We start from the raw sequence: 15,887 nt of genomic DNA, 5'->3' as shown, positions 1-15,887 counted from the left end.
CTGGAGAAGACACCTACACAGATGCCTTCACTATCTGGTCACATGAGCTCAAGGCCATGATGGAATAACCTCCACTAGGCTACCCTTCTGGAAGCGTTTAGAGGCCATATGGCAGTCGAGGTTAAAAGTAATGGCAGAGGAAACATAAAAAGGAAGAGAGGAAAAATATATACAATAAGAGAATAATGCATATGCATTGTGTGAGGGGGTAGCGGAGAAAGAGGAAGGAAGTGAAATATGATCTCACCCTTTCAAGCCTAGGTGACACTTACTATGAACAGAGACGGACAAGAAGTCAATCCCAGATTAGGGAGAGACTCAGAGAATATACAGGCTCACTCCTCCTTGCCCTTCAGAACTTCAACTAGATATTACCTTTATACACTATCCTTTATTTGTTTTGCCTGCTCCCAATCCCAATTAGATACCTTTTCCTGAGCATCCCCACAGCACCTGGAGCCTAGGCCTGTAAGAGCTCTTATCACTGTGAACTGAGATTATCTTTATTCAGCCACTTTGTCTGCTGGACTACTGAACTTCCTAAGGGCAGGGACCAAGTTTGTCTTCCTCACCACACATCCCAACTGCCCAGCACAGAGCCTGGTACCTAGTAGCTGTTCATGTATTATTTTTTGAATGACTGAATCAACAGACACTGGCTGCAAGGAGCTTACAATCTAGACTAGATAAGCAAATGAAAGATTGACAAAAAGCTTCAGAGAAATTGGTCCTGAGTGGTTGGTTTTAATTTCACATACACAAAAAAGTATAAAGCAGCCATGCTGTCATGCCATATGATCCCGGAGTGCTAAAACACTGAGCTGGTTTTGTCCTTTTGGGAAGGGTTCTCTGAAGCTTCGGAGCATTCTCCGAATGTTCTATATTTAAACACCCCACCACCTACCAGATGCTTCCCTGGACGTCCTCTAACAACATGGTCACAACCAGATCACCATCTTCTTTGCACACGTTCCTTTTCCTGTGTCCCCACCTTGGTGAGGGGCTGCATCTTCCATCTAGCTATTTCCCTAATCTGGAACATTCCTCCCGTTTCCTCTTCTTCCCCTTCCCCCACATTCAATAAATCACCAAATCCTCCTGATCTGAGACGGTAAGGCATAGAGATTAAAAATACAAATACCTGGCCGGAGGCAGTGGCTGATGCCTGTAATCCCAACACTTTGGGAGGCCGAGGCGGATGGATCACCTGAGGTCAGGAGTTCAAGACCAGCCTGGCCAACATGATGAAACCCCATCTCTACTAAAAATACAAAAAAAAAAAAAAAAAATTAGCCGGGCATCGTGGCAGGCACCTGTAATCCCAGCTACTCGGGAGGCTGAGGCAGGAGAATCACTTGAACTCGGGAGGCGGATGTTACAGTGAGCTGAGATCATGCCATTGCACCCCAGCCTGGGCAACAAGAGCAAAACTCTGCCTCAAAAATAAATAAATAAATACAAATACCTTTCCCTCTGGAGAAAGGTACAAAACTTAGGACAAAGACCTTGACTGGGTTATAATGGTAAAGAATCATCCTTATCTATTGCTTGTTCTAATTTGCCATACACAACATACCTCTATAGAGTAATAGGTGTTCAAGAAGGATCAAAGAAAAAGCATGTTCTACAACATAATATGTACTTTTGTTGCTAAAAGGGAGAGACCTTTAACAAGATACATTCCTCCCTGCAATGTATGTATTTATTTTATTTTATTATAGCTATGAGGATAAGGTAGAGCAACCATTTAGTCATGAAGTTGGACACATGACAAATGGTATCACTCCTGACCAAGTCACAAAGCAAGTCATTAAAAACCTTACTTCGTAGCCGTCTCAGTGCAAGCATATTTGGTCAACTCATTCTTTTATCAGCTCCCATTAGGCCCACCCAATGTAACTTCAAGTTGGTCATCAAAAATAGTTCCTGGAAATAACTGAACATGGGACAGAAATACAGCCACACTCAGTTGCCTGAGGTGGGAAAAAATGGTGGTGGCTTCTAACTTCCTCAAAATAGCAGAAGGAGGCTGAGGATAAAGAGAAAAGAGGAAGGGCGGGAAGGGAAGGAGTACCTGGCCAATGATTTTATCCTAGACTTTACTGTCAAGGGCACTCCTTCAGGCCACCAACCCTTTAGCCCTTTGCTTCAATTTTATCTAACGATAATATACCAAATACCTACAAGGCCAAGCATCACATAACATTAACATCAAGCTTGACGAGAAAACTCAGCTTGGGGTAGGGGTTGCAAACTCAAGTGCTAGGTAGTGTACACCGACAAGGACAGTGTGACCCACTGTGGGACTGTGGTAAACTCTGCAACACACACATGTACATCCGAAAGGAGTTGTGTCCCTCAGTCCAGCAGACCACTGCCAGTGTAAGCTCAGACGGTGTGATTTTCAGATTTTTCAAGAGAGGCCAGAATCCAGAGTTGCATGTCATTTCTCCTGATTCATTTATAAACAATGGCACAAATTAAACTCTTCTCTTTTTTAAAAAGCATTGCGTGAAGCAAGCAAAATATGACTGTGGGTGGCCAATTTGTGACATCTAGGAAAGAGGTTAGAAAACTAGGCAAAGGTCAAAAACTACAAACTCTCTCCTCCTATGTCCTAATAAATCGCGGAGGCTTAGCACAATCCCCTGTCTCTCTTCACAGCCATGTATGTGGAAGCTGAAGCAGTGGCCACACTGCCATAGTGCTATTGTGAAGCTGAATCCAGGACACAGGAGAAGACTGAGGGTCTGGGACCTCATTGTCCTCCTGAAACATTTCCTGCTGTTATAGACCAATTGACAGTATATAATAAACAGCACTGCATGTAAAGGACTTTGCACAGTGCCTGAGGCACAACACAGAATTCAATAAATGTTAGCTATTAGTGGGTTTTATCCTGAACAAGGGTAGAACATGCAGCAGACTGTTTCTCTCTCACATGGAAGATTTTTTAGTCCAATTACAAAATCCAACATTCCTCTTTAGACAAAAGAAGAATTTCAAAAGGAACTACATTCATCCATGTGGCATTCAGGAATTTTAAAATATAATGTGACTTATGCCCCCACAGGGCATTTTATTATTTTTAAGGAAATAATGGGTTTTTTTCAAGTTTTAATTTGAGTTAATATGAAATTTTAAAGTTCTGTCCCACTTTTAGATTAGGGGGATCAGGCACAGTCATATAATGCTACCATATCTAGCATGAGTAAGGCATGAAGCCCCAGTTTTTCCAGAAAGATCACCCCACCCTCTGGTCTTCTCCTGTGACCATGTCTTTGTAGAAAGTTACATCTAGGTAATGCTATATGGCTGTCTAGTCTAGTCTAATGACTACATTTTACAGATCCTGTATGCAACTCCTCAAAATCCCACAACAGTCAAAGGCAGAGTCAGAACCCAAACCCAAGTCTTCTTCTTCCTGAGTCTTCTTCTTCCATGACCTCACATGTCCCCTCCTGTGAGTGCACATGCTCAGGGTGGCTGCTTCAGGGGAGCAGGGCAGCTTGAGACTAAAGCTCTGAAACACAACTGTTCTGTGTGAAACTAACCAGTACTGGAGACAGATACAGGCACCTACCCTTAGGAGCAAAATGTTCTATCAAGCAAGGGCACAGGCTGGGGAAGGTTTCCTATATACAGCCCAGCAAAGCCTTGCTTCAGTACATTGCAGGCGTGGTCATAATCTTTTACAAATCCTCTAATATCAACTGTGCCTTTTTAACCACTAGCTTGGAACAAGAATTTCATACTTGTATGAAAGAATATAATTTACTTGCTGGAAAAGTAGAAGTGTCACAAAGCAAAGAAATCACTGAATTTTTTTTTTTTGAGACAGAGTTTCACTCTTGTCGCCCAGGCTGTAGTGCAATGGTATGATCTCGGCTCACTGCAACCTCCGCCTCCCAGGTTCAAGCGATTCTCCTGCCTCAGCCTCCTGAGTAGCTGGGATTACAGGCATGTACCACCACGCTCGGCTAATTTTGTATTTTTAGTAGAGACAGGGTTTCACCATGTTGGTCTGGCTGGTCCTGAACTCCGGACCTCAAGTGATCCACCCACCTCGGCCTCCCAAAGTGCTGGGATTACAGGCGTGAGCCACCATGCCCGGCCGGAATCAAAGATTTTTAAATACTGTCACTATGCTTCCAACTGTCCAACTTCCAAAGTACTGAGAAAATATTTTTTGAAATGTAGCCAAGTATAGAATATAGACTGTGTCCTACATTCAAAAGTTGTCTTTCTAGAAAGCATGTTTTAATGGCAAAGGATACAAAGCAAGCTGTAAAAAGAGACTAAAATTAGCTCAAACCACAAATAACCTAACATACTTATCACTTCCTTATGATCAACCTACAAAAATCAAACTTTAAAGGCACTTACAAAACTAAAGGTGGGAGGCCAACTGCACCCTTTCACTTCGCTATACCTTTCCTCCTTCTAACATGGACCCTGGCACATAAACACTGCCAAACGATGACACTGTATTAATGTGAAGGCAAGCACCAGGGAAACTACGGGAGCACAGTTTTGCCCTGTAAATAAAACAGCATGTACCATGCAGTTCTTAAGTGGTTAGAAGGGTAACTACCTCCTCAAACTGAAGATGGGAAATGCAGATGAAGGCCCACACCCATCTTCAGCTGCATTTCACAGACAGCTAAGGACATACCACGCTCCCACTTCAAACCAAAATATTCTTCCATCTTCTAAAGCCATCTATTTCCTACTTTCAAAAGCAACATCTTCCAAGTCTATTGGGAAACCAAAAGTTTGTTACCATTCGAGTAGTGGAACAAGTTGCAAAATGAGGCTTAGTTGACAAATATGTATTCATGGGTAAAAAAAAAGGCACTGGGTTTGTTAAACTACATCTACTTTTTCAGTGATTCTCTCTCTGAGTGTATTAACTATGTCTGGTAAGTTTTGTGATAAATTTTTTGGAGAAACTTCAAGCTCACAAAGGATGAAAACAAGTGGTTAAGGATGAGTACAGAACCTACCAATACCACTGTGCACACTCCAATACTGTTACTCAAACTTTCAAAAGCATTTTCATTAGCAGGTAGAGAAACAGGGGCAAGTAGCAGACCTGGGTAGTTATTTGTGGTGTGAACAGACCAAACAAAATACTGATAATGGCACTAATATTCCTAAGATTTATTCAAGAAAAACTGTCAGTAAGACATGAAGGAATATTTAGAAATGCTCAGAAATGACACCATGATAGGCACATAAAGGGCCCATTGAAACCCAGCATTCTAGGGATGTGGATTCTCAAGGAATATTCAAGAGCAACCTTTAGGTGTGGCTAAACCAGGTTGTATGCTGGGGACTGCTCCAAAAATTTGGTTTTATGCTTGTATAAACCTGATGAAGCTTAATGTAACTTTCTGATCTTGGCCCCATTCTGCCTCACCCCACCTCGGAGGATGATCCTTAACACTATGGCAACAGGGAGGTGGCGTCCAGGTAGTAGAGAACAATAATAGTAATGCCCTTAATTCAAAAGTGCTGTCAAGATACAGTTCAGTTCAGAGTAGAAACAACAAAGCAAAACAATGACAACAACAACAACAAACCAAAAAATGATATATTCTCTCCCTGCCCCCGAAAAAAAAATTCACTGGGTACCTTCTTAGAGGCCTCTTTTCTCTGTGCAAAAGTTAGCCACAAAAATATTTATGACTCAGTGAAGGCGTATTTTCCCTTTATCCTTACAGAAGCAAACTAAGCCCTGACTATTTGAAAAGTGAAACAGTAGTTAACAGCGACAAATGTTCAAACATCAAGGAGAGTTAAAGCTAATTTACCATGTTATGCTAAATGCAGTTTGCTTATTTGTTCTCTTGAGTGAAGTTATATTCAGAAGTGACTTCATCCTTAGACATTTTTAAGTAACCCACGTTCTTAAGAGAACTCTATTTGGAATAATTACTTGATGTTCACTTTCCTGTAAGAAATTCGCAATAGTGTACTATCCTGTAACCGGGGCCCATCTGGATAAAAATTAGCTAAGCTGTTTGCTGTAATTTAACGTAGTGACTTTTAAGTAAGATTCTGCAAAAGGAAGAGAAGTGCCAATAAAAGATCCATTAAGAAAGGAAAAAAGTCGAAAAACGTTTCTTAACAGAGACAAGGGAAGAGTTTTCCTTTTCTAATCACTAAGAAATTTTTAAAAATTATTTTGAAAACCTAGTTTTGCTATGCTCATCTTATCTTTGCAAGTGATGTTGCTCACCCACAAAAGCCACAAACACAGCCGAGGCTTCCTTCTTCATCTGTAAAAGTAAAACATACCTCAGTCTCTAGGAAGAAACATCTGAAAAGTAAAGAGAAGGAGACAGGGACACAAGCCTACTTGGGATCCAAAACTTTACTTCAAGTGGTTAATCCTCAAGAAGGATTTAGAATTTCCCAGCACTAGATTCAGAGTAGTAAAGAATACGTTTATTTCCCAGAGAAAATGCAGACCTTAAGTGTCCCTTTGCCATGTTTACTCTGAGTCCATATTACAGAGCTGACTTCAGAGCACTAATTCTATCTAATTACCATAGGGTATCCATAAAACCTTACTGCCTTAGTAAAACCATAAGCACTCAGTAAATCGAACGATGTCATACGTTTTTCTCTTAAAAAAAGGACTGGGCCGGGCACAGTGGCTCACACCTGTAATCCCAACACCTTGGGAGCCTGAGGCAGACAGATGGCTTAAGCCCAGGAGTTCAAGACCAGCCTGGGCAACACAGCAAAATCCCATCTCTACTCCAAAAAAATACAAAAATTAGCTGGGCGTGATGGCACATGCCTGTAGTCTCAGCTACTTGGGAGCCTGAGGTGGGAGGATCACTTGAGCCCAGGAGGTGGAGGTTGCAGTGAGCCAAGATTGTGCCACTGCACTCCAGCCTGGACGACACAGCAAGACCCCATCTCAAAAAAAAATTATTAAAAAAATAAACTTTAAAAGGACTGAAAATCATTTATAAGTACTTGGTATTATTTTATTTGTAGTGTGACTTGTACCAAAGCCCAGAGATCAATAGATTTGATGGCTACAGTTTTCTTTGGCTGTTTCAGGGCAGGAGGGAATCTTCCGTGTGAAATGGTCTTATTTTCAGTTTTCATACAATCAAAATTTACAAGCTGTCAGCAAGATACTCATGATTATGTCAAGCTGCTTTGAAAAAGGAGAGGGCAGCAGCTATTAAACTCTAAAGACCATTTCTACACAAAGTAAAGCATTATTTCTAAAATGCTGGAGACTTAGGTACTTTCTTCTCAAATATGGCAGATGTGTAAACTATCATATTATTCAAATGAAACTTAGACCAGATGTAGGTTTCTTCCTAAAATTACAACATAAAGGGCAACTATTCTTTGCGTACCTAGTTAGGGTTGAAGCTTTCGTAAATTCTCAAGAATCAGTTCCTCTATCTTTTACAGGAAAAGCCACCCAATTGCTACTTGAGAGAAAAACTGCAAAAGCATAGCGTAAGTGTCAGGGCTACTCATTTTCCACATTACCAAGTCAAATGAACTCTATTTATCAAAAACATTTCATGCCCCTCGGGAAAAAACACCCCATTCTTTTGAGTTGTTAACTATACTCACAAAGCTCCTATAAACTTTTGAGCCTAATCGTACCCAACCACACCTTACAAAACTGAGTAACCGCTGCAGTTTTTACAAGGATTATTTAGGAACATTAAATTGTGTTTGTGAGTACATTAAGGATTTTTATTACTTGACCTGAACTTAATGATCAGTTAGTCCAGGATCATTTTTACAAGGGAGAAACCAAAACCCAAAGAAAGTAAGGGACTCACTCAGCACTGTTAGTATGACAGCTGAGACTACAACTATACCCAGACACAGGGGACACTAGAAAAAGCAAAACATGAAACTACTCTCTTGCCCCTAAGGGTGGTCTGATCAAAGGCCAAAGAATGTCATTACCATTTACAGTTTGAAAAAAAAAAAATCAAAGACTTGGTAACAGTCGTTATTTTATGGAGAACTATATTTTATATCCCAAAATCAAAAAGTATTTTATGAACCAACCACATGCAAAGGCCCGCTAGAAGGCTTGTGAGAACCAGTCAGGAGGGATGAGGGAAGAGGAATTCAACAATTCTTAGAGAGACAAACATATTACCTCCAAGTTGCCTGTAAAGTTCACCGTAGGCCAAGCACAAATTTATTGTTATATTTAAAGCTTCTGTGAAACAAATCAGTGGTATCAGCTTCTACTGGCTAAGAATGCCAGCCTTTCTTCCAAAGCCACTGCAGCAGGCAATACTAAATTACCTCATTAGGCCATGACTCAAAACGTGGTGGGGCCTTCTCCCAGAGTGACCTCTGCTATTGGTACTAATGTGGGCTAATCTATTCGTTTCCATCATTGCCCCCCTAGAGTGGGAGCCAGGAACATGTTTTGTACATCTTTATACCATCAGGCTAGCAAAGTACTGACCATCAATTCAATCCCAACTCTTGTTAGGTTAACCTACTCTGTGCCAGGAGCAGAGGACTTCAAGATGAATGAGAAAGATACAACAGGTGGCCTCAGGAAGCTTGGGCTCCATTGGAGATAGACCTGGGATATAAAGTAGCAGCTACAGCTGGGCACAGTGTCTCATAACTATAATCCCAGCACTTTGGGAGGCCAAGGCAGGAGGATCACTTGAGCCCAAGAGTTTGAGACCAGCCTGGGCAATATAGTGAGACCTTGACTTTATAAAAATTAAAAAAAAAAAGATGTTTGTAAAGACACAGCTACAGTGACAGCAGGGCTTTAGAAGAGATATGTGCCAGCTTGTATGAAAACACACAGGTGACGGAACAAAACTCTGGTGCAAGGAAGCACACATTCGAGCTGGAAGATGCAAGCTAGACTGAACGGGAGAGGCATCCTCAACAAAGTGCTCAGCAATGGTATAGAGGAATGAAGGGCGAGGATGAGTTTGGAGAACGCTGCCCTTTCTTGTCTGGCTAGAATGGAAGCCACATAGGAGGGAAGGACTGGAAGCTGGCTGCCATGCTAAAGAGGAGTTTGGACTTTACAAGTGTTATGAAAGAATCAGAAGTAGTTGCACAGAGGAGTGACAGACTCAGATCTGGTTTTAGAACAATGAATTACTCTAGTGATGATGGGACCATATTAACGGGTAACCGGCTTCACTCATTTCTGCAGTGTGAAACTAGAAACCATTGCAGGCTCATAAGCAACATCTGAGAACCTAGACTACTAGTGTGGTGGAAAGGATGCCATAGTGACCAACCAGTGAAATGTGGCAGAGGGAATCACCAACTACTCCAAAGTCCCCAGCCCTCCTGGATACTCAAAATGTGAACATGGAATGGCTGGTGCCAAACTACATCATCTGGGAACAATGACCCAGCTAGAATTCCAATTTTCCTGAATATGGGCAGCATAAAGTAACATGCCCAGCCGATTTGCCAGTATTAGTTGTTACCAGAAACAAATCAGCATAAACACTGTAGGGAGGAATGCCAAATTGTGCAAAATATATATAGGCTCAGGCAGGCCTCAGAAAAAGTACCTGCTCATGCCTGCAATCCCAACTTCAGGAGGCCAAGGTGGGAGGATCGCTTGAAGCCAGGAGTTCAAGACCAACCTGGGCAACACAGCAAAACCCCATCTCTATTTAAAAGAAAGAAAGAAAGAAAAAGCAGTGCTAGGAACAAAAATTGCCAAAAGGATTCTGTAATCTACAAGATCACAAGACAGTTTTCTTTTACAAAGAGAAAAGGGAAAGAATCACAAAACAAAAGGCTGTTATTTCAGTAGCTAAGTCAAAAAACCTCCACAGGAAATTTCTTATTCATTTCCACCGTGAAATTCAGTACACATTCAATTACATTATTCAATACCAGGTATTTTAATAGGTTTTGAGGAGCTATTCAAGATAAAATGCAAAATGGAGGAGAAGTAACGGCAGATAACTTGCAGCTAAGAAACAGCGGCATTACCATTATCCCCCAGCTGACTTTTTAGAACCACTGGTTGGTTTACTTACTTCCAAAAACACCAAAGTATTCCTATAAATATGCCAGTGATGTCAAATAACAATAGCAAAAAGTTCTTTCCTTCACTATTTCTACTTGTGCTCCCAGTTAATCTAATATCAGTCCAGACAATTACAAAGGCATTTACACCATTTCCAAAGTACTGATCAGACACCTAAATTTAGTTCACTCAAACCAGGGCTAAACAAGAACATTTAGATCTAATGGGTCACTCAAGATGACTAGAACTTCCCAGTCTCTCCATGTCATTTCCGTTAGTCTTTTTTTTTTTTTTAAGTGAAGTGAGTCATAGTGTATAGATCTTTCTCCTTTGCATAAAATAGTTTTTTTTCCTCTGAAGAAAATAGTATTTAAATAAACATTATTGGCAAATTTTAATATTCATCTTTTTGGAATATAACAACATAAGCTGTATATCAGTAAGGAATTTTAGTGAACTATTGTTACAACATGGTTTTAACCTAGTCAGGCATTAGATTGTATTTCATAATGAAAACAGCTATAAAAACAAATGTCAATTGGAAGAGTGGCCCATTTTACAAAGCCTGCCTCTAACATGAATAAATCTTGCCTTCATGTCACAAGCTATTATTGCAGTCCCCTTTATCTGAAACAATCAAATCATTCACAATGAAATATAGTGAGTGGTGTCAGAGAATCAAAGAATTTACAGACGAGAAAACAAGCAAAACACCGGACCCAACCCCTCTTAAACTACAGATGGAGGGGAGCACATGAGCTATTCTTTTCATTCACTCAACCCTCTCTCCTCTCATTCTAGCTCAGTAAAATCAATCTCTTTTCCTCATCTGGGCTCATTCTCTCCTCTTAGACAGCTAGGCCCAATCAAGCAACCAGATGATTTGAAAGTGTTTAAATGCTAGAAAACAATGTTTAAAGCCATCTATATACACTATCAAAGCTGACTTTTTATAGACCTAGATGCTTATTAGCATCTATGCTATTCATTAGCATTAAAGATTAAAAATACGGTTATGCTCACTTTATCAAACTGACCTAGCAAAGAATCTCTGCCTGAAAAGTTTGTTTTCCAAGCTGCCACATTCCTCAGCACTCAAAAGTCCTCTTCACTCTTTGTTCTTTTCCCAATAGTTTTCAAGCTTTTACATCTTTTTGTTCTAATCAGAAAATAAGTTAGAATAACTGACCTGCTTACCAAGTTGTAAGCAAAAATTACATTATTCTCTGATCACAATAGGCTAGGCAAGCTCAAAGTATGACTCTGTATAAGGCTGCCCTCATTTCAACATGCTATAAAATATTAATTTTTTTAAACTTCCATTTTCTATCAATTGTAAACACATTTCTTTGAATCCTTGAAAAATAATGGTTTTGGTAAAGCGATACACACCTTGGAAAGTTAGCCACTTTAGACTCAAGATCATCTGAACTCTGTTTCAGAAAACGCTACAGTTGTATGACAAAGAGCTACTTTTACACTTAGGAGAAAAGCTTCTGATTTCAAGATCTTAGAAAAGAAAAATATCCATACAGTGGAGGTGAGAAAAGCTGGCCCTGACAATTCTCTAAGACCAAAAGAAACTACCTCAGGGAATGTGGCAATCCATTAAGAAGCAGTGAAAATCTCAACACCTTCACTAACTTGTGGGGTTTAATTGTGGCAGAAAAACTTAAGCACAATGAGGGAAATGAATTGAAGACTGACACACTCCATGCTAGTTGCATGCTGAATACAATTTTAACCATGCTTGGGTGACAGGTCAACCCACTCTGGCTTAAAATTGTAAGAAATAAAATTCAACTAAGAACTAAGTTACAATACGTATTTCTTGTTGTCAACTCAGTCAATTTCAGTGGAAAAGACTTCTCTCCACAATGCTTCCACTGTGATGGGGTGTATCATAATCAACTCCAACACTTCAGACCAACAATTTTCATTTAAAGCCACTTTAGACTCTACTGCATTAAACTGATGCAGAAAATCTGTCTACACAGTCTCAAAGTCCCTTATGGAATTCATTCAGCTAATTCAGAGACCAGATATGGCATACAAATTTTATATACTGATCAATCATACTTATTAGTATATAGATTACAGTGGTTAGAAATATTAGTCTAGCAGAAACTAATATACACACTACAGTCCAAATAAAAAGAATCCTGTCAAATAAGCTTGATGTAAATCCACATGAAAATCAAGGCTGCCAAAAAAAAAGGCTTTTGTTAGTCAGGCATACCAAAGAACTGCTTAAACCTTTTTTCCTTTCTAAGCGGAGCTCAAAATAGATTTTAATACTACAGCTGATGGATCTCACAATTTGCCTTTTGAGCCTATAAGCTGAAAACAGAATCATCTGCCGTCTCCCTTTACACAAGTAACAAAATCTCTCTATTCTGTATATCGCTTATTTAAGATACTGTGCAAGTGTGGTTTTAGTTAATCTTAACAACCCCCGCAATGACATTTAATTGGGAGTATGTATTTTATTCAGCTGCTTGTGAAAGGAAGAGCTCTTTAACTACTTGTTTTATAGATATATGAGAAACCCGACTTTCCTAACTTTTTAACACACAAGGAGATGACTCCTAAGACAAGGTCATCTCTGCCACGACCAAAGACTAAGCTGCTCATTGAGGAAAGATGCTATTTTAGAGAGGGTTAAAACGTTAACCTTCCTGAGTCCCTGCCTGAAAGGATAATATCATGGCCCCAATGGAGTGGGTACCGCAGGCCTCCTGGCTAGAAGGTTCTTTAGCCCCATATTCTCACGGCTTTCTGCTCCTCTTGGTTCAGCTCACAAAGCAAATGTCTCCTCCTTTGACAGGCCTTCCCTGATCCCCTTCTCTAAGACAGCCGGCCTTCTATGCAGTCACCCTGTACCCCGTTAGGAAGTCGTTCTCTTCACAGCACCTGTCACTATCTGAAATTATTTGCTTTTGTGTTTGATTGCCCTATTCGACTCTAGGCTCCACTAAGGCTAGGATCTTGCCTGTCCTGATTAGCAAACACCACCTCCAATGCCTAAGCGGTGCCTAGCACAGAATAAGCTTGCCAACTCCTATCCAATAAATGAATGAACAGAAAGGGGGAAGGGGACTGTCATCCCTGGGACTCGACGCACACTGAGACTAGGGGAAAGGAAATGTGAAGGAGGGACGGGGGGAGTAACCTTTTCCCCCAGGGAGACAAAGGAAGAGAGTCGGAGGTGGTCCATTCCAGAAAAGGAAATAGTGGGGGTGCTAAATCACCCCAGGGGACAAAGAGTGGACAAGCAGGGGGCGGGGTCGGGGTGCGAGGGATTCGCGTTGAGAGCACAGACCGGCGGTCCCCCGGCTTGAGAGATCACCCGGGCTGGAGAACAGAAGGGAGGTGGGGGATCGAAGGGGGCTCCGAGGCTGCGGCGAGAAACACGCCCGCCCCGGGGACAAAGGGGGGGGAGCAGTGCGTCGCTGTCCCATCGAATCCTCAAGCAGTAGGAGCGAGGCAGAGGGCAAGACCTAGAGGGAGTCTGGGGCGTGGAGGTCTGAGGGGATGTTCAAGCGGCCTAAGCGAAGGGCCCGCCACGCTCCGGGGCGCTCCCGCACCTGGTAAATGGCCGCCCAGCTCCCGGACTTGTCGATCTGCTCGAACTCCTTTTCCATCTCCATGACGGGCCAGGGCGGCTGCTGCGCCTCCTTCTCGGCCCACTGCGCCGTCTGCCACTCTAGGCCGCGTCGCGCTCTTAGCCCCGAGGCCCGCTGCAAGCCCCGACCCCTGCAGCTACCGCCGCCCTAGCCGCCGCTGCTTCTTCATGTCAACCGGCAGCCGGAACTACGCACCGCGCCTGCCAGGGGCTCCGCCCCTGAAGCAGAAGGACCAATCAGCGATCGAGAATTTCGACAAGCACTTCCGCGGGGAGGAGCCGGGGGCGGTGCTAGGGGAAGTGGCCCCAGCACCGCGAGATATCTAATAGCGCGCGTTCCCTCCTCCGCTCCGGGGCTCTGGGCTCGGGCGCGGCGCGCGCCTGTTGCCTAGGCGACCCCGGGAGCCCCGCCCACGGCGCGTGGGCTCTCCAGGCCCGGGAGGGCATTGAGTTCCAGCCCCGACCCGGCCCGTTGAGTCACTGAGTGAGTGGCCTTAAAGTAGTCATGCTCCTCCTTTCCTGCAGGGCCTGGGCCCCGGCCTCAGTAATCCAAGCTGGAGTATGGGAGGAGGGCACCGTGCTCTATTTCCTGCCTCCCAGCTCTGGCCAGATGTCTGCCCTTTTTTCATGAAACTCAGGAGTATCATGTTTCACTACGCTGCTGGGGAAGCCCACTGCTCTCTAAGGGTAGTGTCCCTGACTGAAACGCAGAATTTCCACTTGGGTGCTGCAGGAATGAATGGATGGGGATGGAATGATTTTCAGTGTTTCCCGAAGTATCAAGGAACTCCTGCTCAGACTGAACTAAGCAGAGCACAAATTCCATGGTGCATTATGTTAAATAAAAATCATAGGAGCCCAGGCGCAGTGGCTTACATCTGTAATCCCAGCACTTTGGGAGGCAGAGGCAGGCGGATGTCTTGAGGCCAGGAGTTCCAGACCAGCCTGGGTAGCAGAATCAGACCTCGTCACTACTAAAAGTTAAAAAATTAGCCGGTGTGGTGGGGCCCAGCTGCTGGGGAGGCTGAGGCAGGAAGATCACCTGAGCCCAGGAGGTGGAAGCTGCAGTGAGCTGTTTTGGCGCCACTGCACTCCACCTTGGGTGGCAGAGAGAGACCCTGTCTTGAAAAAAAAAGGGCTGGGTGTGGTGGCTCACACCTGAAATCCCAGCACTTTGGGAGGCCGACGCAGGTGGATCACCTGAGGTCAAGAGTCCGAGACCAGCCTGACCAACATGGTGAAACCCGGTTTCTGCTAAAAAAAAAAAAAAAATTAGCCGGGCGTGGTGGCGCATGCCTGTAATCCCAGCTACTTGGGAGGCTGAGGCAGGAGAATCACTTGAACCCTGGAGGCAGAGGTTGCAGTGAGCCGAGATAGCTCCACTGCACTCCAGCCTGGGCAACAAGAGCGAAACAAACAAACAAAAAAAGTTCTGGCATTAGGGTCTCAACAGACTAGACTAAAAATCAAAATGGAGTCACTCATGCTAAAGTTCTACATCATCAGACTGATAACCTTTCACAAAATCAGAAGAGAGATACACACCCTGATTTCCCAAGCAGACCGTTTTAATCAACATAATGAAGTTCCCTTTGCTTTAATCCTTACAACAAAAAGTAACCTGAAGTAACCCGATGCGAACCAATCAGTTATTTCTCTCTTGTTCTGTTTCCCTGTTCCTGCCTTACAAGGAAAGTAACTTTGAAATGACCAATCTGCTTTTTGTTCTTTGTTTCTGCTTTTTTCAGCCCTTTTCTGTCTATAAAACCAACCTCCTCTGCTCAGCTCACTGGGACACTTGTGCTATTTTGTGGAATGAAGTCTTGCCCAATTCTAGAATCATGAATGAAGCCAATTAAGATGTTTAAATTTGTTGTAATTTTGTCTTTTGACATTTACGGTCACCTGGGAAGTGTGTTGAATAATGCAGGTTCCTGGACCCATCGCCAAATGATTCAGATATCTTTGGTCTAGGGATGAGACCAGGAATCTGCATTTTCACCAACAACTCCAGCTGATTCTCGTACCTATGATCCTTAAAGCACCATGAGCAGGTTGGTCAGGTTGCCTTCCTGCAGGCTCCAGTTTAAACCATCCCCCTCTGGGCCTGGCATGTCATGTGGACGTTGTGAATTCCAGGAGGTTTGAAAACCTGGAAGAGAGAATTGTCTTCATTCCGTGTTGCCCAGAGCCACTGCCTGGTATTATCAGCTGAATTCCAGCTCATTC

The 15,887-nt window shown here is 42.9% G+C and overlaps 1 protein-coding gene across 2 annotated transcripts in view; it reads right to left on the bottom strand.

Moving 5' to 3' along the window:
• The window catches only part of PTPN1 (protein tyrosine phosphatase non-receptor type 1), a 74,983-nt gene extending 60,727 nt beyond the window's left edge, over positions 1-14,256 (bottom strand). Inside the window, exon 1 of one of the 2 annotated variants that reach the window (XM_525354.9) lies at positions 13,621-14,256. In XM_525354.9, coding sequence (XP_525354.2) covers positions 13,621-13,683 — 63 coding nt within the window. In that variant the 5' untranslated portion in view covers positions 13,684-14,256. The remainder of the gene's footprint in view (positions 1-13,620) is intronic. The other variant, XM_016938131.4, reaches the window with a different exon arrangement.
• Positions 14,257-15,887: the final 1,631 nt, after the last annotated feature.

Source organism: Pan troglodytes, chromosome 21 (assembly GCF_028858775.2).
Source record: "Pan troglodytes isolate AG18354 chromosome 21, NHGRI_mPanTro3-v2.0_pri, whole genome shotgun sequence".
Classification (NCBI taxonomy): Eukaryota; Metazoa; Chordata; class Mammalia; order Primates; family Hominidae; genus Pan; species Pan troglodytes.
This window is presented reverse-complemented; position numbering and strand designations above follow the sequence as displayed.